Source organism: Salvia miltiorrhiza, chromosome 5 (genome assembly GCF_028751815.1).
Source record: "Salvia miltiorrhiza cultivar Shanhuang (shh) chromosome 5, IMPLAD_Smil_shh, whole genome shotgun sequence".
NCBI classification, from domain to species: domain Eukaryota; kingdom Viridiplantae; phylum Streptophyta; class Magnoliopsida; order Lamiales; family Lamiaceae; genus Salvia; species Salvia miltiorrhiza.
In genome coordinates this window covers 14272042-14296326 of record NC_080391.1, presented here as the reverse complement: position 1 = coordinate 14296326, position 24285 = coordinate 14272042, and the positions used below count along the sequence as shown (strand labels likewise).

The 24285-nt window shown below is 35.8% G+C and overlaps 4 protein-coding genes and 1 long non-coding RNA gene across 9 annotated transcripts; 3 read left to right on the top strand and 2 right to left on the bottom strand.

The window, feature by feature from the left end:
- Window positions 1-170: 170 nt before the first annotated feature.
- LOC130986246 (grpE protein homolog 2, mitochondrial-like) lies at window positions 171-7456 on the top strand. Its single transcript, XM_057909600.1, has 5 exons — window positions 171-436; window positions 1063-1569; window positions 1671-1838; window positions 6676-6804; window positions 7005-7456. Exons 1-5 carry the CDS (start codon window positions 308-310, stop codon window positions 7074-7076), a joined length of 1005 nt encoding a protein of 334 aa, XP_057765583.1. The 5' UTR covers window positions 171-307; the 3' UTR covers window positions 7077-7456.
- Window positions 7457-7703: 247 nt separating this feature from the next.
- Window positions 7704-8412, bottom strand: LOC130986247 (uncharacterized). Of its 2 annotated transcripts, none has more exons than XM_057909602.1 (3): window positions 8179-8412; window positions 8014-8103; window positions 7704-7939 (listed from the first exon to the last, which is right to left on the bottom strand). In XM_057909602.1, exons 1-3 carry the CDS (start codon window positions 8410-8412, stop codon window positions 7904-7906), a joined length of 360 nt encoding a protein of 119 aa, XP_057765585.1. In that variant the 3' UTR covers window positions 7704-7903. The 2 variants fall into 2 exon arrangements, with proteins under 2 accessions (XP_057765585.1, XP_057765584.1); XM_057909601.1 differs by having other exon boundaries at window positions 7704-7926.
- Window positions 8016-10314, top strand: LOC130986248 (uncharacterized). The gene is made up of 2 exons (XR_009089218.1): window positions 8016-8500; window positions 9889-10314. It is a non-coding gene; the product is annotated as an uncharacterized LOC130986248 (long non-coding RNA).
- A 494-nt stretch (window positions 10315-10808) lies between these two features.
- LOC130986244 (trigger factor-like protein TIG, Chloroplastic) lies at window positions 10809-16637 on the top strand. Its single transcript, XM_057909594.1, has 13 exons — window positions 10809-11248; window positions 11433-11516; window positions 12054-12182; window positions 12433-12521; window positions 13012-13195; window positions 13585-13675; window positions 14159-14313; window positions 14776-14868; window positions 14962-15054; window positions 15326-15406; window positions 15481-15630; window positions 16191-16286; window positions 16369-16637. Exons 1-13 carry the CDS (start codon window positions 10979-10981, stop codon window positions 16444-16446), a joined length of 1593 nt encoding a protein of 530 aa, XP_057765577.1. The 5' UTR covers window positions 10809-10978; the 3' UTR covers window positions 16447-16637.
- Window positions 16575-22501, bottom strand: LOC130986245 (phosphatidate cytidylyltransferase 3-like). 4 transcript variants are annotated; one of them, XM_057909597.1, is made up of 12 exons: window positions 22289-22501; window positions 21386-21532; window positions 20462-20715; window positions 20209-20360; window positions 19841-19982; window positions 18974-19130; window positions 18457-18504; window positions 18283-18369; window positions 17483-17611; window positions 17327-17383; window positions 17058-17141; window positions 16575-16895 (listed from the first exon to the last, which is right to left on the bottom strand). In XM_057909597.1, exons 2-12 carry the CDS (start codon window positions 21470-21472, stop codon window positions 16806-16808), a joined length of 1287 nt encoding a protein of 428 aa, XP_057765580.1. In that variant the 5' UTR covers window positions 21473-21532; window positions 22289-22501; the 3' UTR covers window positions 16575-16805. The 4 variants fall into 4 exon arrangements, with proteins under 4 accessions (XP_057765580.1, XP_057765581.1, XP_057765579.1 ...); XM_057909598.1 differs by having other exon boundaries at window positions 21386-21492; XM_057909596.1 differs by lacking the exon at window positions 22289-22501 and adding an exon at window positions 22192-22274.
- Window positions 22502-24285: the final 1784 nt, after the last annotated feature.

Below are 24285 nucleotides of genomic sequence, written 5' to 3'. Positions count from 1 at the left end.
TTTTTTTTTTTTAAATAGTTAACGGCTGTTAACTCACCGTTAGGGCTAAGGGTGATTTTGTTCGATTTTAATTATAATAGGGGCTTATTTGACACACCCCTTGCCATAAGGGGCCCAATGCCATAGGGGCCTCCACCTTAGGGGCTAATCTGATACTTAACCCTTAAACAAAAAATGAGACAAATGGTATAGTCGTATTAATAGAAGTGGCCTTTTGGTTAAACCTTCGATTTGTTCCTCCTAACCCAAATCTAAAACCCTGCGTTCCTCCTTCACCGCCGATTCGAGAATATCTAAATACACGTTCATGTCTGCCACCAAAATCACACATCTCTTCGCTAGGACCCTCTTGGCTAAGTCGCCGCTCATTTTCGGTCGTCGCCATATTGCCTCTCTCACCAATCAACCGCCCTCCTCTGCTTTATTTCATGATAAGGTGCTCTCCCTCTCTCGTTTTTCATCATAGCTAGGGTTTTGTCGGGGCGGTTCGGAATTAAGTGGAAGTGATACAAAGTATTATACTCTAATTTAACTTTCATTGTGGGCCTTGTGGTGTTCTAGACCAGAAACTGCGTCCAATTTCCAGTGCTTGTTGATAGAACCTGAATATTTTGTGTCAACCTGTCAAAGCGTTTTCCAGAATGAAGCATACATTCTTCTCTCTTCCACGAACGATGTGCATTAAGTTTTTTTGGTGCCTGAACCGTATCTTTCCCACCTGTGAAATAGACGTTAGAAATGCACATATTTTGATGGAGATCCAAGCATCTCTCTCTTTGTACATTGAACGTTTTAGGTATCTTGACTTGTTGACACCAATCTCTGTTATCAGAATGGTGGTAACTTCCAGATTTTGGCAACCAGAACATAATCTTGGTATCTGGATGAAGTTTTGTTAAAGAACATTTCTTTTTAAGTTTTTACCCTTCGATGATTTGCATATAATGTGATTATTCCCTTTTCTATTTTATGTTATACTTATACTATGTTCTGCTATTTTAGTTTATTTTTTATACTGGAGTTGGTGATATTGAGTAGACAAGTGTCGGATTCCCTTTTTAGGTGTTAATTGGTCAGTGGGGATTGAGACACCATTCAGCTCCATGCTTATCTTCGTTTCAATGGTTTGGAATCTCATCAGCTGCATCCCTACAGCCCAACACAAAGGAGAATCCTCAATCTGGAAATGAGCATGTAAATAAGGCCAATAATCAAGCTGCTTCAGCTGTTGAATCTCCTCATAAAACTGAACCTTCAGCTTCTAAAGTAAAAACAGAATCAGTTTCTGCTACAGAACCTAAGTCAAATGCATCTGGGACCAACAGAAGAAGAGGAGTCACTAAAAGGACTGCATTTTCTGATTCTGAGTCTGAGTCTGATTCAGATTTAGAGGACCTTTCAAGAGATGATCTCTTGAAACTTGTGGTGGAGAAGGAACAGCTTTTGGGTGTGAAGCAGAAAGAGCTTGAGCAGATGAAGGATAAAGTTTTGAGGACATTGGCTGAGATGGAAAATGTGAAAGAGCGGACTACACGTGAATCTGAAAATACTAAGAAGTTTGCCATTCAGGTTTTGGTATTTTTTGTGTGTAGTCTTCTTTCTAGTCAGAAGGTTTCTGTCCGCCATTTATGGAACTTATTGCTCAATTATTTGTTTCAATTATGCTGCAGAACTTTGCAAAAAGCCTTCTGGATGTTGCAGATAATTTAGGCAGGGCTTCTTCTGCTGCAAAAGAGAGCTTTTCTAAAATTAATGTGCATGAAGATGCAGTAGGAGCTTTTCAGCAACTTAAAGTGCTTCTTCAAGGCGTTGAAATGACGGAAAAACAATTATTAGAGGTAATAATCTATTGGGCTCAATGTTTTGTTGTCTATGGGATATATCTGCTGCCCAGCAAATTCTTCCTTCAGTGGCATTTATTCTGCTTAAGGTTATAACTTATAAGTGTCTAGTATATATCTTAAACCATTTTATATCTCTCATAATGATTCTGGCTAAGATTGGCTGCTGTATCTCATTTATTATGTGAAGTGGCATTATATTTTTGAAGCAGTAAGTTAGTAAACTTTAAAAGAGAGTTGATGGAGGACTTTGATTAATTAGTTTGATACTGAATGTGTACTAGGATTTTAAAGATTATGTTACCCAATATTTTAAAGTACGTTTTCCGAGGCGGTATGTTTTTCGACCGCCTCACTAGCTGTAAGTTTCGAGGCGGTCCGAGGTGGAAAACCGAGGCGTAAATCATAAAAAACACATAAATTATACCTAATATCATAGAACACATAAAAACATAGCAAATATTCCAAAACACATAAAAACATAAGTTCTTAACTACTCATAATAAGTCTTTAAAATCCTAAATCTGCTAACCGACGGTATACTTCAATGGAGATGGAGAGGGCGAGAGAGGGAGGGCTGCATGAAAGAGGGAGCGGGAACGGCAGAATATCTCTGTGCGTTGGCTAGGTTTTTAATTTTTAGAAGTTATTTTTTTTATTTTAATATGTTAATTAAACCTAGATCTTAAAAAGCCCAATTAAAACTAGGGGTCAATTTAACTAACCCATCTAATTTCGCATGCAAAAGCCTTGGTTTGAAAAAGCACGCGCCTAGGCGCAGAGCTTAGTCAAGGCGCAGGTCAGGGCTTTTTTTTAGGTGAGGCGCGCCAACCTACGAGAGGCGCACTGAGGCGCGCCTAGGCGCAAAAGCCTTGAGTCGTGCAACTTCGTGTATCCACTATGATTGAGGCGGCGCTCAAGGCTAAAAGGCGGTGTGAAGGCAATATTTGTTATTATTGTAATATAGGAGTATATTTTTTATTTCAAAAACCAATTAGAGCCGCAACGTTTTTTGCAAAAGGATTGCTAACCCTAATTAATATATTAAGGTATAAAAATTAACTCTTTTTAGTAACTTTATATTTTATTCAGCAAAATACGTAATAATTTAGCTCAAAAAAATAAAGATGTGATCAGTTCTTATATATTATTTTACTTATATTTCAGATTTTTGAGTATTTGTGTGTTTTAAATTAAGTATTTGTGTGTTTTAAGTATTATGTTTAATTATTTGTAATTTTAGTAGAAAATATATTATAGGTAAATATATTAGAATTTTTATACTTTAAGTGCGCCTCACCTACGAAAAGCCCGGGCCTGCGCTTAAAGCCCTGCGCCGAGGCTCCGGGGCAGTTTGCGCCTTGGTGCGCCTCGGGCTTTTTTAAACCAAGGCAAAAGCCCATTAAGTTGAGCTGAAAAAAATCTGAAATCACAAATCGCGAGGTGCGTGCCTCACTGCTCCTCAGTGCCTCGGACCGCCTCAGCGCATCTGAACATACACAAATTGCGGAGGCGCGAACTCGGGGTGTTTCAAATGAATCGCCGCCTCACACACGGGCAAGGGCCGAATCGCCCCGAAACGCGCCTTGAGGTGCGCCTCACCACTGTGTTTTTAAACATTGATGTTACCTGTATTGGGTGTTTCTCCTCATTAAGTCAAGCAGAAAACAAAACAAAGCCTGGAAAATATTGTTTTTCTGCTTTATAGCCTTAACTTATACAGTAGGCTTTGATTATTATATGAACATATTAAATACTCCCTCCGTCCCATAAGAGTGTGCACTTTTTGCCATTTTGGGACGTCCTATAAGAGTATGCACTTTCCTTTTTTGGACCCCTTCTTTCACTAATATAAGTGGGTTCCTTCTTCCACTAATAGCACACTCACCTAACATTTATTAAAACTTGTGACACCAACAATCATGCACACTCTTATGGGACGGAGGGAGTAGTAAATAAATTGTAGGAGTTTGATAGAGTTAAGGTGAAATTAACAGGAATAAACTGGAAATTGATAAGAAAACACCTTGAAGTTATGACGTTCGGGCGCCTGCCTTAGCCGATATGCTGATTCTAACTCAAATAAAATCAAGATTCTACCCTATACTATGAATCTATGATAATGAATACATAAATGATTCCTACTTCCACAGCCCGCTAAAGGGCGACTCATTCACTATGGCCTAGCAAAATGGGGCAAGGGGCCTTATCTTGTACTAGAATCAAATACCAATAGTTATATCTAAAAGGCCATGATCTCCACCCTTCTACTCCTTGCACTGCTGCTATTTATTTATATGAGACACGAGATTATCAAGTATCAATTGCCTCCCTCCCGGAAACAGCCTTGTCCTCAAGGCTGAACTCTTGAAACTGATCACGCATGTCAACCACATTCACCTAGATGGCTTCCTATTCTTCCAAACTTCGCCATTTAACCTATGCTTTCTCAATAGGCTGCCATCATGTTCCATTTCTCGATGACACAACACTTCTTGAGGTGCAAATGTGAGATCATCTGATAACAGGTCAGACTCGTTGGGTAAAGCTTGAGTCTACATTATCCCCCACAACAGGTTTCAACAAATACATATGGAAAGACTGGATGAATTTCTAGAGATGGCAGGATCTTAAAATGAAATGCCACATCCCCAATTTTTGCTCCAACCTCAAGCAGCCTGAAACATCTGGGAGCTACCTCACACTTCAATGAAGTGAATAATCTCTTTTGATGGTATGGATGAAATATCAAGTACATCTTGTTGCCCATGTTCAGTTCAAGGTGTCGTCGTTGTTTATTTGCTCCACGTGCCATTTACTTCTGTTCTATCTCCATATAATTATGCAAATGAGATAATATCTCATTTAGTTCTCTCAAAAAATTGGCCAACCATTGAACATGAACTTCCGCTAGCATAAATTGTGTGAGGTGTGGAGGTGGCCTCCTATAAACTATCTCAGAAGGGGTATAGCCGGCACTCAAATGAAAACCTGTATCTTATAACATAATTTGGCCCAGGCCAACCACTTACTCCAAAACTCGGGTCTCTAATTCATACTCCCTCCTTCCACGATATTGTTTCCACTTTTGCCATTTTAGTCCGTCCATGATATCGTTTCCACTTCCATTTATAGCATTAGGGTCCACAAATTTCCACTCACAACAATAGTGGGACCCAAACTCCACTCACAACTATATCACTATTATCAACTACTATTCACCATTTTCTTAAAACCCGTGCCGTCCACAAAGTGGAAACGATATCGTGGACGGAGGGAGTAATAGCTAACAAATGCCACATTCTGCCACAAGTCGAGTCACATTGCGCATCATACCTGACCAATACACATTTGTTGCCAAGTCATAGTATGTAGGAAAAAGTGCTTTTGTCCCCCTAGTAGGAGTAGACTGATACTCTGCCAATAACCTATCAATCCAGGCTAAGACCGAGGGATAACAACTCTTCTTTATAAAACAGAATGTCGTGTATTAAGCTGTAACGTGTAATGCTTTCGTGCTGACTAACCGTGTTTAAGTCAGTGGGCAATAGCTACCAACTCCAGGTCGGAACAGATAACAAACTGAAGGTCATAAATCATTAAATCATAATGGTGGGCATGGTAAAACTCATTGCAAATAACTCCATGTCCTCATCTCGACACGAGAGGGTATTGAATGCTATATTCAGTCAGCTTTCCTGGTATAAGATCTCAAAATCATACCCAAGTAGCTTAGCAGGTCAATTTTGTTGAGTGGGAGTTGTTAGTACAGTTATTAATTGATGCAGACTGCACTGGTCGGTGCAAAGGTCATCATTGCTCGTTTAAGTTAGGTTTAAATGTCCCCGGGAACGATCATTTCATATGGTATTTCATGTGAAAATCAAGTTTAATGAACCAACGGGAGCCATGCAATTCATACAAGAGCTCCTAAATCGCCGACATTGGGTATAGTGACCTTATTCAGTTCCTGATGGTCCACATGGAACCTCCATGATCCATATTTTTTGTGGACTCGAATACAGGCTGCAACTTGATTGAATTATCATGGCAGCTAATATCTTCGCCACAAAGCATTTCATTTCATCTTTCTAGAACATTTGTACTTGTATGGTTGCACCGACACCAGTTGTGAGCCCGATTGAAGGTTGATGCGTTGGTCATTCGCATGCACTGGTGGTAGGGACGCTGAGGAATATACCGTAGAAAATGGGAGATGTGCCTTGAGATCATTCACTATTGATGAAGAGGCGGATTCTGTTGACCCGAATAGAGATAAAGGCATGAGCTGATCAATAGACCACAATATCCAACACTAATTATTGGATTTGGGACTTTGAGGCTGACCTACCTTGCCCTTCCATGTGAGTTCCGTAGTCAATTTAGCTCCATTAGCTTTCACATTGCCAAGAGTTGCAAATCATGGGACTCAATCACACTACTCACAGGAAATACATAGCATGTGATTAGAAAATCTTGGAGGTGACCTAGAGGAACGTCCCTGCAAATGCCCTCGGTCTGAACATGTGTGCCATCCGGGCCACAATAAAACCAATTGAGGAATCAACTTGCATATTCAATTTTTGAGCTATATGAATGAACTCTATGCCCAATGATCACAGTCTTCTGCGTTAGTTATATGAGAGTTAACTCTATGCCTTGCATCAGCTGGTATGTTGGTTAAATCCGTCCATACTTGTATATGCATTCATAGAATACCGTTGTAGATTGTGTGCCATCTTGTGAGCCCTCAGAGTTGGATGTACCCTGCTATTAACACCTGGAATGTTGGTTATAGAGTAACAACTGTTGGAATGCTTTTCTGCACTTGCAGGTATTCAGAAAATTTGGACTGGAGAGGTACGATCCTGTAAATGAAGATTTTGACCCAAACAGGCATAATGCTGTGTTCCAAGTACCAGATTCTTCAAAGCCAGCAGACCGTGTTGCGGTTGTTCTAAAGGTACTGAACCTAGGTTTAACAAAGATGAGCCGCATGTGTTGTTAATTGGACTTTGTAATATTGCCATATTGGTTGTTTGTGGTTGATTTTTGTTGATATCATATGAACTCTCCCTTCACGACTTCATGTGCTGTACAAAAGATAGGTCATCGCTGAAGGTTTTGATTCTCAACTGTAACCTGAACAAATTCCAACTGCAGGCTGGCTACATGCTGCACGACCGAGTTATTAGACCTGCTGAAGTTGGTGTAACTGTTGCTGCAAACAATTAGGAAACTGAAAACAAGTAGTATTTGATTGTAAAGTGCATCCTTGTTGCAGTGTTGTTGCTGGACAATGGCCGTCCAGAAAATCAAATGAACTCCGTGTACCATACTAGGACAAGATAGAAGCCTTGTGACCGAGGATATTGCATATACTTAGTCAAGGTATTCATTGTCTATTTCGTGCTAGTTTTTAGAAGACGGTTTTTAAAGCCAGAGTTCCGAGCATCTGAGAAGCCATTTTTGCCGCAACACTCAGCTGGCTGCATGTATGGTTGAGAAAATCATTACCACAAACAATGCTTATAACCTATGGCTTTGGTGGATAGATGATTCTCAAAAGGTTTTGGTCACAAAGCAATAATATCAGAAGCTGCCTTTTAAAATCACTCCAAAGCATATATTTACTTTTGAAGACAGCAGCTTGTATTTGTTCCGGTTGTCGACGTTTTCTTTGATTTTGAAATGTATAATTCGGTAGTGAAAACTTTACCTGTGATTCAGTGTATATGAAATGTTTTAGGTAGTGAAAATGAAGAGCAACATAGCTTTAGATTAAAGAACGTTGAAGAAAATATGGCGACTTGTCGGAATGACAAAAGAGGGGCAATGTAGTGATATTTGTGTTGGAAAATATTGAGAACATGCAGTTGAATATAGGCTTATGGTATAATAGTAATAAACAGAGATAATTCCCTCAAAAAAACAAAAAACTAGAGATAATTAACAGCCATTTTCATCCAGCTACATGCTAATATGCTTAAACCCTTGGCTTCCTACTTGACCTTAAAAAAAGAGACATATCTAATGCTAATATCCTAAGTTTGGTCTTGAGTTTAATCTTCTTCTGCTTGGTCTTCTGCATTCATTTCCTAGAGATGTTGAACAAGTAAGAATAAAAAAAATGTTGAAGATTTTGATTTTGATAAAAGGAAACAAGAGTAACCTGAGCTTCTTCCTTGGAGAAGATAGTCTTTTCACCAGTCTCACCTTCATCCTCCACACTTGAGGTTTTTCCCTTTTCAATAGGAACAACCTGCAAAATTATTCCACTGATTCCGATGTCCAAAATTACAAGAAACAGAAACCACAAACTCAAAAATACAAGTACCGGAGTGTAGCGGAAGCGGCGCTTGGGCGGGTCGTCGGCGGCGGAGAGCGGGGTCCAGCGGCAGAGGAGGAGCGGCGGAGCGTCGTTCCGTTTGCCGGCTTTGGTAATGGTGGCGGCGGGGGAGGTGACCCACTGCTTCTTCCACTTCCTGACGCGGCCGCTGAAGACCGGCGCGGAGGGGCCGGAGGCGTAGCGCGACGATGCCCGGCTCTGCCTGGACCCCACGCCTTCCATATGTGATGTCGTGGCGGATAGGGAGAGATGCTGCAGACGCTGTCGCTCTCCACTTAATGCTTCTGAGCCCTCTTTGCTTTAGTACCAGGTATTTATTACCACACACCATTTTTTATTTTCGGACTTCACAAAATTATCATAAATATTCATATTCCCCTCTCCTTTTCCACCTTTTCTTAAAGTAAATGTTTTTTTTATCATTCCTATATGAAAATATTTTTCTGATAATTTTTCATATTCCTGAATCTTTAGAGCATGTTTGATAGGATAGCTAAAATGTATCAAGGTAGCTAAAGTATTGTATATAAAAAGTGATTGGTATTGTTTTTTATGCTTGGTAAATAAAATATACTACTTCCTCCATCCCATGACAAATAGTATCTCATTACTTTTGGGCACGAAGATTAAGAAATGTGTAGAAATTAGATAAAGTGAATTGATGAAACTTGTTTAAATATTAGGTATAGAGAGATAATTTATTGCCAAAAAAAGAATATGACATTTGTAATGGGACATCCCATTATGAAAAGTGGGATATTTGTAATGAGACGGACGGAGTAATATGTAGATAAGTACTCACTCTGTCCTAGTTTTTAGTATCCATTTGAAAGTTACACGAGTTTTAATAAAGTACTCTAAACTATCCACGAATTAAAGCTTCATTTCATGCTCAGCACGAAAACTTAGAAGCTGATAAATGTGTTGTGAGTGAAATAAAAGGATAGTTGACTAAAGTGATAAATGTGTTGTGGGGTGGGTTCATTAGTGGTAAAGTGTAATAAATATAGAATATAAAAGTGATAAAAGTGTCGTAAGGTGGGTCCATTAGTGACAAATGATATTAAAAATAGAAGAAAAAAGTACAAAAAGAACAATAGGATTTTATTTGGTGGACAAAAATTTAAGGGCAAATAGGGCTATAATTTGTGGACGGAGGGAATAATTAGGTGTGTAGTGAGTGGAATAAGGGTCTCACATTTTATGTGGATGTTAAAATAATTAAAGTGGAGGAAGAATCTCACTTACTTTTACTAAAAATGGAAATGGATACCAAAATATAAGATAATCAAAAACTAAAATATGGATACTAAAAATTGAGACGGATGGAGTATAAATTAGTTGATTAACAATAGATAGCAATAAACTCACATGAGCAAATCGTCAAGATAAATTTAGTGTATTTATTCGCGTACCCTCTCAAATATATTTGCTGATCACACACTTCGTCCATTTGTCCTAAAAAGCTAGGTGGCACCACATCTTTGCAAAATGAGCATTGTAAATTATTCATATATTCATATTTTGTTGGTTTCCTGGTTATATATATTTGAGAAAATCATTCACCGTTTTTTTTTTTTTTTAACTCTATGCGATAGGAGAACAAAAGTGTAATTTTAATATTTCTCAATTTTGATAGTGACCTATAATTATGGGATTTGCTTTCAATTTGTTCATGATTTCATTTAATTTTTGTAGTATGATTGGAACATCAACTTGGAAGAGATGCTGGAGGCGGGAGTTCATTTTGGTCATGGTAAATGGACTGATCAGTTGTTTTCTTAGGAAGGACAGTTCTATTCTCTTTATATAGGACTTGATTGGACTCTGAATAGATCGATACACCGATCGTGAGTGTGAGTCATGACATCGCAACCCGTGCCGTGTAGTGTTCATCCTGGGCAAAGACAAGCCCGAGGAGAGGACGTAACTTTATCAGTCTATTTGCCTTTCCTTTCATGGACCATGTCTCGATTCAATAGAAGCTCAAAGAGGTGAATAGGGTCCCCCCAAAAAAATAACGAGAGATACATAGTTGACTAGTATTGCGTTAGGCAACTTTTGAGTATGCATTTAGCGATGGGCCAAAGGACTAGTCAATTGAAATCGGATCAAATTACTTTATTAGTATTTGATAGTGCCTTGATCAATACCCAACAAACCTTGCGGTCCTAGAAACGTGCTTGTAAAAAAAGAAGGGGTTATGGTAAAAAAATACACCAACTTTGAAAAAAATTGTAATTTTCATATGAACTTTCAATTAAGTCAAAAAATACATTAATTTATATTTTTTATTGTAATTTTCACCTGAGTTTGACTTTCGACGAAATTAGAGCTTAGTTGGCAGTGGAAAGTTTACCTGATGTTGGTCTAACTTATGATGATGATGAGTATTTAAAAGCTCCAAAGTCTAAAAATGTGAAAATTAATATATTTGACTTAATTTCGACTGTCAATTAAGCTCTAATTTCATTGAAAGTCAAACTTATGTGAAAATTGCAATAAAAATTTAAATTCATGTATTTGGCTTAATTAAAAGTTTAAATGAAATTTACAACATTTTTTCAAAGTTCGTGTATTTTTTCGCCATAATCCAAAAAAGAACAGTTACATGGTTGCATCTACTAATCTAGCAAAGAATTAGTTAGAACTTAGAAGGAAAAGAGAGAGAGAGAGAGAGAGAGAAGAAAGCATAAGTGACGTCGTAGCTTTTTAGAATGAAATATCTTATCCTCGCTTTCCATTGCAGCTCGGAGAAGTGTGGGCGCTGCAATTTGCAATTACAAAGATGAAGTCTTTCTGTGCTACCACAGTCCAAACCTTCTTCCATTTCAACCCCGCTTCACTCCCGCCTTCACCTTCTTCTTCTTCTGCTGTTTCTTTCCTCAAATCCCGCTTCAAGCAATCCCCATTAGCTCATTCTTCCCGCCAATTCTCCCGCAGAACTAATTCGACCCCATTTGTTGCGTCGGCGGGCCCCGCCACTGCTGACGGCGCCGTTTCCGACAAGCTTCCTGCCGATCTCATTGTTACAGAGACCCCCGAACCCAACTCAAGAGTCAGCTTTCTTTTTCTTACTTGAATTTTATGATCATCTCCACATTTATTCTTTCTTTGACTTGTATACTAATGAATTCTTGTTCCAAAACATCTTTCTTCATACTTGACATCATAAGTCAATTATTTGTTTGTGACAGTTGAATTCTGATTATTATATGATTTGAATTTGTTCATCTCTACAGGTAAAGTTGAGTGTTGAGGTTCCGGCAGAGGTATGTGATGATTGTTACAGAAGAGTCATCAAGGAGTTCACAAAACAGGCAAAGGTAACTTGGAGCTCTTAGCCTTTGATGCTGCTTGAAGCTTTGTTTTAATGGCAAGCCTCTTTTGAAATATATGAGGGATTATTACTCTATTTCAATAACACAAATATCATTATGTGGTGCAAGGGTTGTTTTATCACTATCTAATATATTATGGAGCATCTGTTAGTTTGATTTGTTTGGAGGATAATGTGGGAATGGCTCGGCTATCCCATATAACCAAGCCAGAAAAGAATAGAAAAATCAATTAGATAGAGCTGAATTGAAGATCTGTAATTCTGTCAGTTGATCATATATGAGTGCCACGTTTTTCTTTTACTCCAGATATTTGCGAAATTATGTACGGACATTGGTGATTATTCTTTTCCAATAAGATGGTATGAGTCGTTGTTTTACTGTTATTGAGTTTTGATTCCTTTGTTTGGTGTTCTCCTTTGCATCAGAGTTTACTTGCTACCATGGCAATGTGCCCTTCATATTCTTCTACCTATTCCACTATATTGAGCAGAGGATTTGATTAAATTTTGTATTACATTGCAGATCCCAGGATTTCGTCCAGGGAAGAATGTCCCAGAAAGTATACTTATTAGTTATATTGGGAAGGAAACTGTTAAAGGAGCCACAATCGAATCTATCTTAAAGAGAACACTTCCACATGCCTTGTCTTCGGTGAGTTCATTTAATAGTTTCTATAAATTTGTTTCCCTTACAGTAATTGGGATTATATTGGATATGGCTGGGATATCTTGTAAACTTGTGTACTGGTTCTGCCATGTACGTAAAAATTGCTTATATACTTAAGAATCTATAATGAAATAAATGATGTCACAACATTATATATCATAAATGCAAGAAAATTGCTTATATACTTTCTTATATTAGAGCTTGTAAACCGTGTTTAATCCCTTTCACTTAGTAGGTAAGTGGGAAAGCCTTGGAAGATTCAATCCGCATTTCAACTAGATTTTCAGAGATGGAGAACTCTTACTCGTCAATGAAGTCTTTGAGGTTTGTTAATTATTACAAAAAGTTCCGTCATAATTCATACATCAAAACATAAAGTTCTGCTTTCATGTAAATACTATGTTTTGAGATATCTGAGATTCTAACCTTTTGCACTTTACTTTGGTTTATTGGTAAGTCGTATCATGTCTCTGGATTCTCATCCCATTTGATGAGTTTTGCCTTTACCTTGATAGGATTGTGTTTGTGTAAAACATAAAACAGTGTTTCTGGTCTTAGGATATTTCATATATATTCCATTATTTATGACACAATACACCTAATGAATGCTCATACACTGCTATAAAGTTATCATCTTATTAGTGTGCGTTTGTCGGTCAAGCGGTAGAGTGGTTAATGCCTGAGGCCAAAGTTCTTGGGTTCTAGTCCACCGTGGCGTTGTCTTTAATTTTCTTTACTTAATTGTTAAGTTATCAAAAAAAATTATCATCTTATTACTCACAGCTGGAGTTCATGTTTCCGAACTTGTGGTCAGATATGATATATTTGTTGATGTCGCGCCTGAAGTCAAATGGATTCCTGAAGATGGATACAAGAATTTGAAGATTGTTGTTGAGATTGATGGGGAAATAGATGCTCAGACTGCAGCTGAACAAGAATTGCGGCGCCGTCACAAGGCTCTTGGTTCATTAAAAATCGTGATTGACAGGGGACTACAGGTATATACAAAAAATAGAGTTGATATTCATTTCAAGATATTGTGAAAAATCAATATTTTGTAAGATTGAGGTTCCTGGAAAATGCAATGTCCCATGTTTCACTCCTAGTGTACTATAGTAGTAAGTTATTGAATGTCTTATCTTCAAATCATGATCTTTATCTACCATTGTGCTGACTTTGTCTTTCATTTCTTACGTAACTAAACATGCTAAACTTCTTTTTTGTGTTCATCTAATACTTCTTTTGCAAGTTTAGGTTTTATGTTTTTTTTGTCCAGTACTTATTCTGTCAATCGCATGAAGCTTCACATAAGTAGTTTCTTTGTTGGTTTAGTAATTTGGTTCTTTCTCATTCAATGAAGTTATTTACAAGCTGAAAACCTGTTCAGCTAGGTGATGTTGCAATTCTTGATATATCAGCTACGACGATTGAGCAAGATGAATCGGCTGTTCAAAGTATACCATCTGCTGAGAGTAAAGGTTTGTTTAATTGCTTTCTTTCACCATAGTTTGTTCTTACAGTGACTCACAAATCATTTTCAGCACATATTTTCCGTTGTTGGTTATTTGTTCCTTGAAGTGCTTATGTAGAAACTTCAAAAGTTTGATTCACAATACAAAATGTGATAGATTGAGTGGAAGCATGAGCTTGCTTGGTTCAGTTTTAATTTTTAGTGTTTAGGTTGATGGAAAATGTCTAACCTTTTGATCGAGAAGGTGGTATAGATGTTCACAAAAGGATGAATCTGTCTTCTTAAAATGTATGTTTAATTTGGCAGTTCCATGAATACTTTAACCTTTTCAACTTCTATTCAGCACCAGATTGTATCGCCACAGAACTCTTGAATTATGAAAATAGTTTTACATTCAATATGTAACATATTCTCCTTGAGGTGCTGTGATGATATGGAAGTCTTCCTACTTCAACGCTATTAAAGGTATTAAATTAAATTATTTTTTCAGGATTCCAGTTTGACACGGAAGACGAAGATAAAGTCCTTCCAGATTTTCTGAATTCAATTTCTGGAATAAAACGTGGGGAAACTAAGACATTTCCATATACTTTCCCTGATACATGGAAACAAGAAGATCTACGTGGTGTTCGCGCTCTGTTCACGGTTAGTTCTTTCATCATGCGCTTACACAAGCATGATGAACACTTGCGTGCATCTTTTTATGCTGATTCCTTTTACTTTGACTATATTATCATTTTTCCTATTTGCTGTCTTTTGAAGATTCTCTAAGAAAGACAATTTATTAATAGACAGAATTGAGATTGTTTTGCTGTGAGCCTGAATCTCAAACCTAGCTAGGTTAGGTACTTTGTGTAGCGTATTGAGTGAACGTAAAAGTCATATCAATGTGAAGCCCTGTAGATATTATTGTTCTAGTTTACATAATTCATATCTCCAATCCCTATTTCTGGATAATCATATCAAGAGGTGTTTTTTGGTTGAAATGGTTCATAGTTTATAGGATGTGAACTGTATCTGTATGTACAAACTATTCAATAAGTTACAGAAACAGTATATACAAAGTAATTCCCTAAACATAATCTTTCATTACTTAAGTTTTTTTAGGTGGACTGCAAGGAATTATTCTACAGAGATCTGCCTGAATTGAATGACTCGACTGCTGAAAAGATTCTGGCAGGTTGCTCCACCATTGAGGAGGCAAGTTGTTAAACAAACTTTTGCACGAATCGTGGTTGGTTTCTTTATTTGCAGCACACAGATGGCAGGTGATCTAATTTTGATTATATGCAGGTTAAGGAAACATTGCTGCAAAAGTTTCTTGAGGTGGAGCAAACAGCTAAAGACCAAGCTGCAGACAACGCAATTTTGGATCAGCTACACAAAGTAATCTCTTTTTTATGTTTAAAAAACAATGAAAAAGACTTTTTTGTCTTTTCTTTTTAATCCAAAAATCTTCAATGGGAATTAAATATGTGAGCTTATTTTATTTTATTTAGTAATTTGGTCTGATAACATTCAAGTGCATGCCAATTTGGTTATCTACTGAGAGCAATACTCGTGACCTCATTTACTAAAGCCTGCTCGTCTTATCCTTGCTCGTGCAATTTTCTAGGCATTTGAACTGTCGTTGATGCATTTTTGTACTTCAATTCAGATGGTTGAAGTTGATATTCCTCCATCTTTGTTCGAGGAACAAGGAAGGCAGCTTTATGGAGCACAACTCCTGCAAATTCAGGTTAGGTTGCTCAAAATTTAACTGATTATTGTTAAAACATCAGTAATATTCCATTGATAGAGATACTTTATCAGGCTAATATGAAACTCAATGAACAACAATTGTCATCCCTATCAAGTCCTAAGGCAGTGAAGGATTTCCTCGAAAACCAGAGAGAAAATATAACAAATATTATCAAGCAGAATCTAGCTGTTGGTGACATATTCAAACGCGAAAACTTGCAGGTATGCATTTCCTCTTTATTAAACCTCTTTTATGCAGCTATCTATATGGTTGTGATAAGTTATGTGTCACATTGAGAAATTGAACATGGATGCAGTTTTCGTGAATCATATCGTTGTAAGAGCTAACTCATTTTCTTAACTACATTTTCCTCTTTTATATAATTGAAAGGGTGAAGTTTATGTCTTATCACGGCCACTATTGCTCGATATTTTTCTCAAATTTGAAATTATGCCAAATCGTGAAAAAACTCAAGCTTTCAAATATTTAACAAAAATAACAACTTTTTCCCTCCATCTTCTTAACTACATTTCCCACAAAAAACTCATTTTCTTAACTACATTTTCCACAACTTGCTGAAGGTATTTACATATTAGGGGTTTGTATTAACATCGTAGGCGTAGACATGGTGGGTTTTTCATTTGCAAAAGCGAGTGTATATTTACATTTTACCTCAATTTTTGTTGAGTGTGTAGTTAATTAGAAGCTGTTCTGAATGTGATTATGAGAAGTTGCAAAATAGCAGCAGCATAAATGGGTAACAAGGTTTGGTGTGATGCAGATAGTAACAGATGAGATTGTGAAAGAAGTTGAGAATTCGATCGATGAGTTTAAACGCCACAATCAAGACTACGATGAGGAACGTGTCCGAGAGCAGGTGACTATACTATACATTTTCTGACTAGAAAAACATAAACACTTAAATGTCCTAAAATGAAGAGTGATGTTTTGTTGGTCAGGTACAAGAGGTACTTGAGGGAGCAAAAGTACTAGAATGGCTGAAAGAGCGTGCAGAGATCCAGTTCATAACCAAGTAAGAGAGTTGGAGACAATATCTCAATTTTGAAGGGAGAGAAACTGTGTAGAGATATCGAGGCGTTGATGCAAGTTTCTCAAGGATGACAACTCGGATTGTACCGTGCACATTCTTTTTAGATAATTCCAAGTTCTTCACCTTGTTTGAATCCATATTAGCAAGAAAATAATGAAAATTAGTAGCTGTCTTTCATTTGTCCCTACTCATAACATAATGGATTAAGGAATCGAACAGCATGCAAAAGGTCTTCACTTGATCGGACCGATCCGATGCTATATAACTCCACCACAGGAAGAAAATGAAGGTAAATCACAACCTCAGATGGGAGCTCTGTCTTTCTTTTCTTTTCTTTTTTTTGGTTCACAGATACCCATATTTCTGCTCCTCAAATATATGGCCAAGCATTGCATACAGTTTTTGTTGCTCTTCATAGCTCAAGCTTCTTTCTATCTGCAAATCGAAGAGTACGTATAAATGGATTATTCATGTCATGCTACTTTCAGAAGTGGTTTCTGTGAACCTTTCGATAGAATATTCCTAGTATTTTCAGGTATTCGTGCTCAAGGGAAACTGGAGTTCATCAATATATTTTCTGGAGAGGAATTCACCCACCTGATCCAATATCATCTCTACCGAGTTTGCTGGAGGAAGGACAAATGATTGAAAATAAATGTAGGCAAATATGGCCATCACCATCTGCATGAATACATGGAACGGATGTTTGTGCAAAGAAAAACAACTGAAAACGTTACTCATGGCGAGTGAAAGAAAATAACAACTGGGAGAAAATAATAAACGCAAGGACTTTTGATCATCATAACATTACAGGATAAATTCCAGCCAATGATCTAAACAATAGTGTGGAAGTTTGTGCATCTAACCTGGCAATCCATCCGATCTGTAAAGCCGCCATGCCCAGGTATACTGTCGCCAAAATCCTGGAAAGGTTGTGGATCGCGTGAGGATGAAAGGTTAGTAGAATTACTAACTATTAGCAATGCGAAATTATTATTTGAGAAAATGGAAAAGCTACACACCTTGATCTTAAAAGCTCTCTTTAAACCACTTGCAAAGAAACCTCCAAATGGTGCAATAATTGATGCAAATAAACCTAGCCATAAAGCATGCCACTGCACTGGAAAGATCGACATTCCCTTCCAAGGTAACTGTTGAAATTCATTACAATAAGATGAGCAAATCTACTTGGTGCATACAAAAATTTGCAGAAGAAGAAAGCAGTTCAGAATGTTGTGCTTGTGCCTAAAGATATCGTCAAACAAGGACAAGTTATCTTATGGTCAATATGTCATTTCTGATATTTATTTCCCTAGGATAATTATTATATAACACGAATTTGTGTTGCATAATGAATAATAATTGCTGGAGGCCTTAATAATTCAGGCTACAAAGGATTTACTATCTCTTTATCAATTTTTACCACTATATATATCCAACTGTGTTTATTACTCAGTCACAGAAAGCCCCCAAAAAGTTCTGTAAACCATCAAAAAGATGCAAAAGCTGTGAACTGGAATAATGCATTATGAGTTTTTCAAAGATACGCAGAAAATTGAGCATTTTATCTTGTTTCTTAAGTTGAATTGCTTTTTGTGTTAATTCATCTTAATTTGTGCACTTGCTCACATAAACAAGTTCAGAAGGCTAGTCAATTCCCTGCTTTCGTTGAACTTATCATGAAGCAAAGACTGTTCCTAATATGAAAGAGAAGCATTTACGGAAAAATATATCAGCCGTGGCTGGATTTTTCTCCTTAATAATGATTTACTGGAATAGTATTCTGGACGCTGTTGCAAATATTTGTAGACTAGAAACTCACCAATTCGGTAAGATACTTAGGAAAAGGATAATACTCGAGCTTGAAAAGTGGGCCGGGATCACAATGAAGCCAACCTGTTGATAGATCCTGCACTTACTATCAAGACAATAACTATCCATCACACAATTACATGCTTCATTGTAGAGATGGTACAAATCCTCTTGATGAGATTACCTTTCTCGGGCATGTCATCCATTGGAACTGCCCCAAAATATTTGCAAGCTACAAATGCAAAATATTCTACTAAGACCATTGAAAATTCTGTGACTTGTGACAATGGAAACATTAGCATCAATGGCATATGCTTCCAAGATTAGTAAAGTTGTAAAATAATTTTGCATAAGAAGAACAAATGTGGAACTTTGAATAAGCATTGTAGCTAGTGAAACACGGTTGAGGAGTTATCTCTGTTGTATACATTTTGACGGACAAGCTGCAGGCAGCAACAACAAATAGTAGCTTAATTTTCTGATTCATTGATTTTGTATAACATAGAAAACAGTAAAAAGGAGATTTTAGACTATCAAAGATCAGAACATGATGCTAGAATAACATAAAAGTAAAAAAAAAAAAAAAAAATCAGAACATAATTGAGCTATATGGAAAGTGTAAACAATAAAATAGACCGAAAGTGATGCGAAATTGCAAACAATTAGCACTTAACAAAGAATTTTCTGTGATGAATGCTTACCATAAAAGCTAACAGTACAGTAGCGAAAGATCCTCCTATAAAGCCCTCCCATGTTTTCTTTGGGGATAGCTTGATTAAAGGTGTCCTCCCAAAGAAGAAACCAAAAAAGTAAGCTGCTACATCATTGATTGCTATAAGAGAAGCCGGAAGAATAAACCTGCATAATTACCAGCATGGTCAAAACTAGTAAGGAGAGGGAGAGAGAGGGAGAGAGAGAGAGAATGTCCATTTTTCCACTATGCAAACGCATAAAATCTTGATGTGTGTCATTCAATCCTGCAAGACTAAGTGGTAATGGAATATCAAAGAATCTTAAGGGTTTCTGAAAATAATCATTAATGCTTGGACACCATCCTAATGAATAATTAGAACAACAAAAGTGGAAATCCTTGATGAAGCTGATTTTATTACAGAATCCAGATTATCCATGGGAGATCCAGAAACTTATAGGTTCATCTTATTGTCTTGTAAAAGTTCAGATATGAGTATAATCTACTGAGCATAACTAGACTGAAGCAATCCTTACCTATTGAAGCAACCCATAAGTTCAATTCAGTCAATGCCAACTATGTAATTTTGGTAACTTATTCATAAAATGGAGGAGCAAAAAAAAACACTCTATCTAGACAAACAACTTTAGATTCCCTATTGAATGCTGGTATAATATTTCCTTATTGTATGTGCAGGCACAAGGGAAAGGAATAAGTGGTCGATACTTATGATCATGAAACAGTAATAGGATAATAGGATAATATAATGGAAAGCAGCTATTTTCCAAGAGATCTTCAAATGATACAATTTTTCAGGATTATAACCATAGACTGAAGAACTATAGAAGTTAGTGTATAAGACAAATTGTTCTCTTACCAGAAAATTCCTTCGAATATATTAGCAACAGTGAACGAGGACTGCGTGAAGACCACTATAAGAATCATGTGTGTCCATGCATACTGACCAAATTGATACTTGTACATCTTCTTCTTTAGTGTAAGAATGAACCACATCACTCCTGCAATGGATACATACACATGATTGTAATATTCCCAAAATGTAAGTGCATTAAATGTGGTTGACAAAGCAAGAAGTTATGCTAATGTTGGGAATTATATACACTATATAATCATATATTCAATAAGCAAAACTCACTAACTAACTTCAAAATTAAGATGAAGCTTGGACATGCATTTAACGAAGACTAGATTAATATTGTGCACACTTTCCAGATTTATACTCACCTGCAATGTACATAAAATAACAAATAACCATGTGATACTTGAAAAGGCCATTCACGAGTTTATAGAAGAATTTATCTGAAGTAACAGTATTGACGAGATGTTGACGGAGAATTCGGCCATACACATAAAGCATTGCTGTAAAGAAAAAATACCTGCAGAAGAAACCCTTGATTAAGGAATTTATACTTTCAAACACAAGATGCAAAGCAGAGCTTCAAGGGAATACATGCGAATAATGGTTGTGATGTTTTACCAATTGATAAGCCAGAATCCTGGAAGGCGCTTACTTTCATGTACTATTCTACGTAAATGAAATAGCTCCGATGCCATTAATATTTGGATAACGACCACCATTGCACAAATATACAGATGGCCCAAATACAGAATAAGTACAACACCCCCAAGCATCCATAAAGAAGAATACGTCCGAACCCACATGGACCTATATTTATTTTGATCATGAACAAGTAAGTTGCCTCCATTCAATTTGCTTACATCAGGGAACACCTGGAACCAAAAAGCAAAGCTACATATTCTAAGTAAACACTTTGTTGAATATATTACCATATGCTGACCACAAACAGCAACTGAAATTTAGATATAATAATTTATATCTTGTAACACTAATGACGATTAATATTGCTGAGATATTGCAAATGCCAGGGAAATCTGAAGAAGAGAAATGCTATTGAAGTTAATGTGAATAACATTGAACATGATATAGATGATTTTACAGATGCAAAACGAGGGTTTAAAGAGGAAATCACAATTAACAAAAGATACCAAAAGAACTACAATCATATGTTACTGTTGGGATTAAATAATCAATATATCATAGTTTATTTCTACTACATATTAAGACACTATTTATAGTTCTACTAAGGACTAAAACTCTTCTCTAGAGGAATGCACTTCTGGGTTTCATTTCAAACATCCTCCATCGTGGTACTTGCGGAACTGTATCTCAAATTCATGAAATAAGATCCTGGAAATTCTAATAGGGAAGACATGTTTGTACTCCAATGAACTTGTAAAATATTATGTCTTACAACTACGATACACAAAAAAAATTAAATCATTTATGAAGTTCATTTTCTAAATTCCGTAGGAATTACAATGTTCTTCAAATATACAGAACTATTTAGGCCAATCTCAGAGAGGAGTTTGTATTAGTCACCTCTTGTGACTTCGAATGTCTGCGCTGACGAAGTCGACCGGAAGGTGTGCATGGAGAAGGTGGTGGGCTTTGTTCCTTTTGCTTCATCTTGAAACTTTACTCTCCCCCTGAAGGATTTTTCATGAGTAACATATAAATGGAAAGCCCCTGCAGGATTTTTGTTGAATAAGAAGACGGGTCTACGTAACCTTAGATATTAAGAAGGCTGTTAGATAAGCCACTAAGCCAGCAATAGAGAAAATGAATTCCAGCTGAGGTATATGCAAAAATAAACAGAAAGCAAGAATTTTGTCCCCCAACATGTACAAGAAGTGAACTTATTGAGGTTTATTCCTCATCATAACAGCAATGAGCTATCGGATTTGTTGAATGATCACAAAATTGTCCAAGCAATTTAGAAATTGTCAACTAGTCAAAAAACTTATTAATTCATTCAAGGCAAATATTATTGTTTAAAAAAATACGTAAATAAATAAATAAATAAATTAAGGCAAAAGATCATGCATTGGTTGTTGAAGTTACAGCGTTTTGTACTATGCTATATATATCATCTTCAACGCGGAACAATAATTTTCTGGTCTAACTGATATTTCAAATCAGATGTTCAATTATCAGTAAATACATCAAGGATTTTAAGTTTGTTTATCACAAAAACTTCAACCTCATAATCGAAGCCTCATTTCCTCATGTAAAATTCTAATTTTTAAACCCATCTGAAAACAAGTGACGATGATATACAATATAATCAATCACATATATCTGATGAAAGGGATCGATGATTCAGGAAAACAGGACACAAATTTTACCGCTGTCATTACGCTACAACAGAAAATTCATGCGAGAATCCGCTTGATGAGTGAAACATAAAACACATTTCTGAATAAAGGCCGATTCAATGCATACCTTTTTGACAAATACATGTGATTGATATAGTATAGAATTTGTGAATCTTGGACTGCAAAATTTGCTTTCCCAATGTAGAGTGGAATAAGAAATCAGAGTAAAAGCAACATTGTTGTAGTGGATTATGTGAAAATACGAGATGATTAAGAAAAATGAAGTGTAATTGTGTGGATGAACAAGTTAACGGAAAAATCGGTGCTACTTCGATGCCTCAATGCTTCACATGTCAGTGACGCGTGGAATTTTGTTTTTGTAGTAGTAGTCGTCCTAGATTAGCATGCAACATCACTCTGCATTAATTTGGATCAAATACCGCCATTTATTTAACCGTTTTAAATCAATAAATGTATCTATACAATATTAAAAATGCAAGAATTCTCAATTTTGTAGTTATATAAAATTGAAGGTTTATTTATAAATTATAATTTTTCTTTTTATTTCTTTTTTCTTTATCCTCATATTTTTTGTTTTATTTCCTTCTAAAATTTTAAAATTCGATTAATTATAAAATATTTAATATGTATACCAAATTAAAGATCACGGTAATTACTTTAATTTGATATATTTTATATAAATATTTAATTTAAAATTTAAAAGTTATATTTATTTAAAGATTAATTTTTTTTAGAAATTCTCTCTCCTCTTTCATGTTTTTTTGAATAGATCTATTTTTAAACTTTTTATTTTTGCCTTTTCATAATACCTGGTTTTAATGTTGTGACTTTTTTTTCATTATTCAGCTTAAATATATTTAATTAAAATTATTTTTTATATATATGATAATTGAGTTGGTATCGATTTTATATTAATATAAAAATATAAAAACATTTTCCGTGCATTGCACGAGATGCAAATGCTAGTTATATATAAATATTTATTAATGGCGGGTGATATAATTTTTTACACACATCACAAGTACATTTAAAATGAATTCAAAGATGATCTCATATTAGCCTTTCTCGTATAATAAAAGGAAATCGTAATTATGTAGATAAAAATTATGAAAATAGCAATTATTTTAAATTATTATGCTCATTACACAATTACACGATCTATACGAATTTTACATATAATATTTGTATTACATTATTATCTACATTTTTATACGAATTCGTGTAACCAAAATTCGTGAAATAAGGTAAATGAACAATGTTACATGAATTTTAATTACACACAAAATTCGTGTAAATTGTGTAAGTGTCTAAGGCATAGTAATCCAAAATAACTATTATTTCTATATTTTTATATATATGACTATAAATTCCATCACTACATGCTTTTTGTTAAAATAAGGTGTTGCTTCAAATTAATATATTAGTGTCGCACTTTAGATTTATTATGTTTGTGTCTTTATCATTTCGATCCGATAAGTCTATAATAATTTCGAATTAGGTCTGTGTGTTCGTATAACACCCTCTATATAGGGGGAAGATATCAATAAAAAATGCTAAATATAGAGAGAATGGAGAATGAAATGTCGATTTCGAACAAGTCAATAAATTTTTCGAATACGCCAACAATTTTACGAATAGACATTTACACATAAAACATGCCACCTCCAGGATTTGAACCCGCCCTGACCTGAGCGGGAATGCATGAAAATGTCTGTTCAATAAAATTGTGGGCGTATTCGAAAAAGTTAAAGTTATTGACTTATCTGGAACCAATATTTCATTCTCCATTATCTCTAACCATATATATATATATACATACATATATATATATATATATATTCTTAATTTTGTATATTTTTATTTTTATTGTTGAATTTAATTTTTTCGTGTTGTGTCATTGTCGTGTCGTATCAATACAAATGAAATTGTGTCACTCATGTTGATCTTGTGCTCATGTCGTGTCTGTCTATTCAAATCATATAATATTTGTGTCGAGAAAATTCTTACTAACCATCATGTTTGGTCATATCATGTCGTGTCGACAAGATAATGACCTGATATATACCCTAGTAGTAGGTTCTAAAGAACCAAATCTTTTGAAGT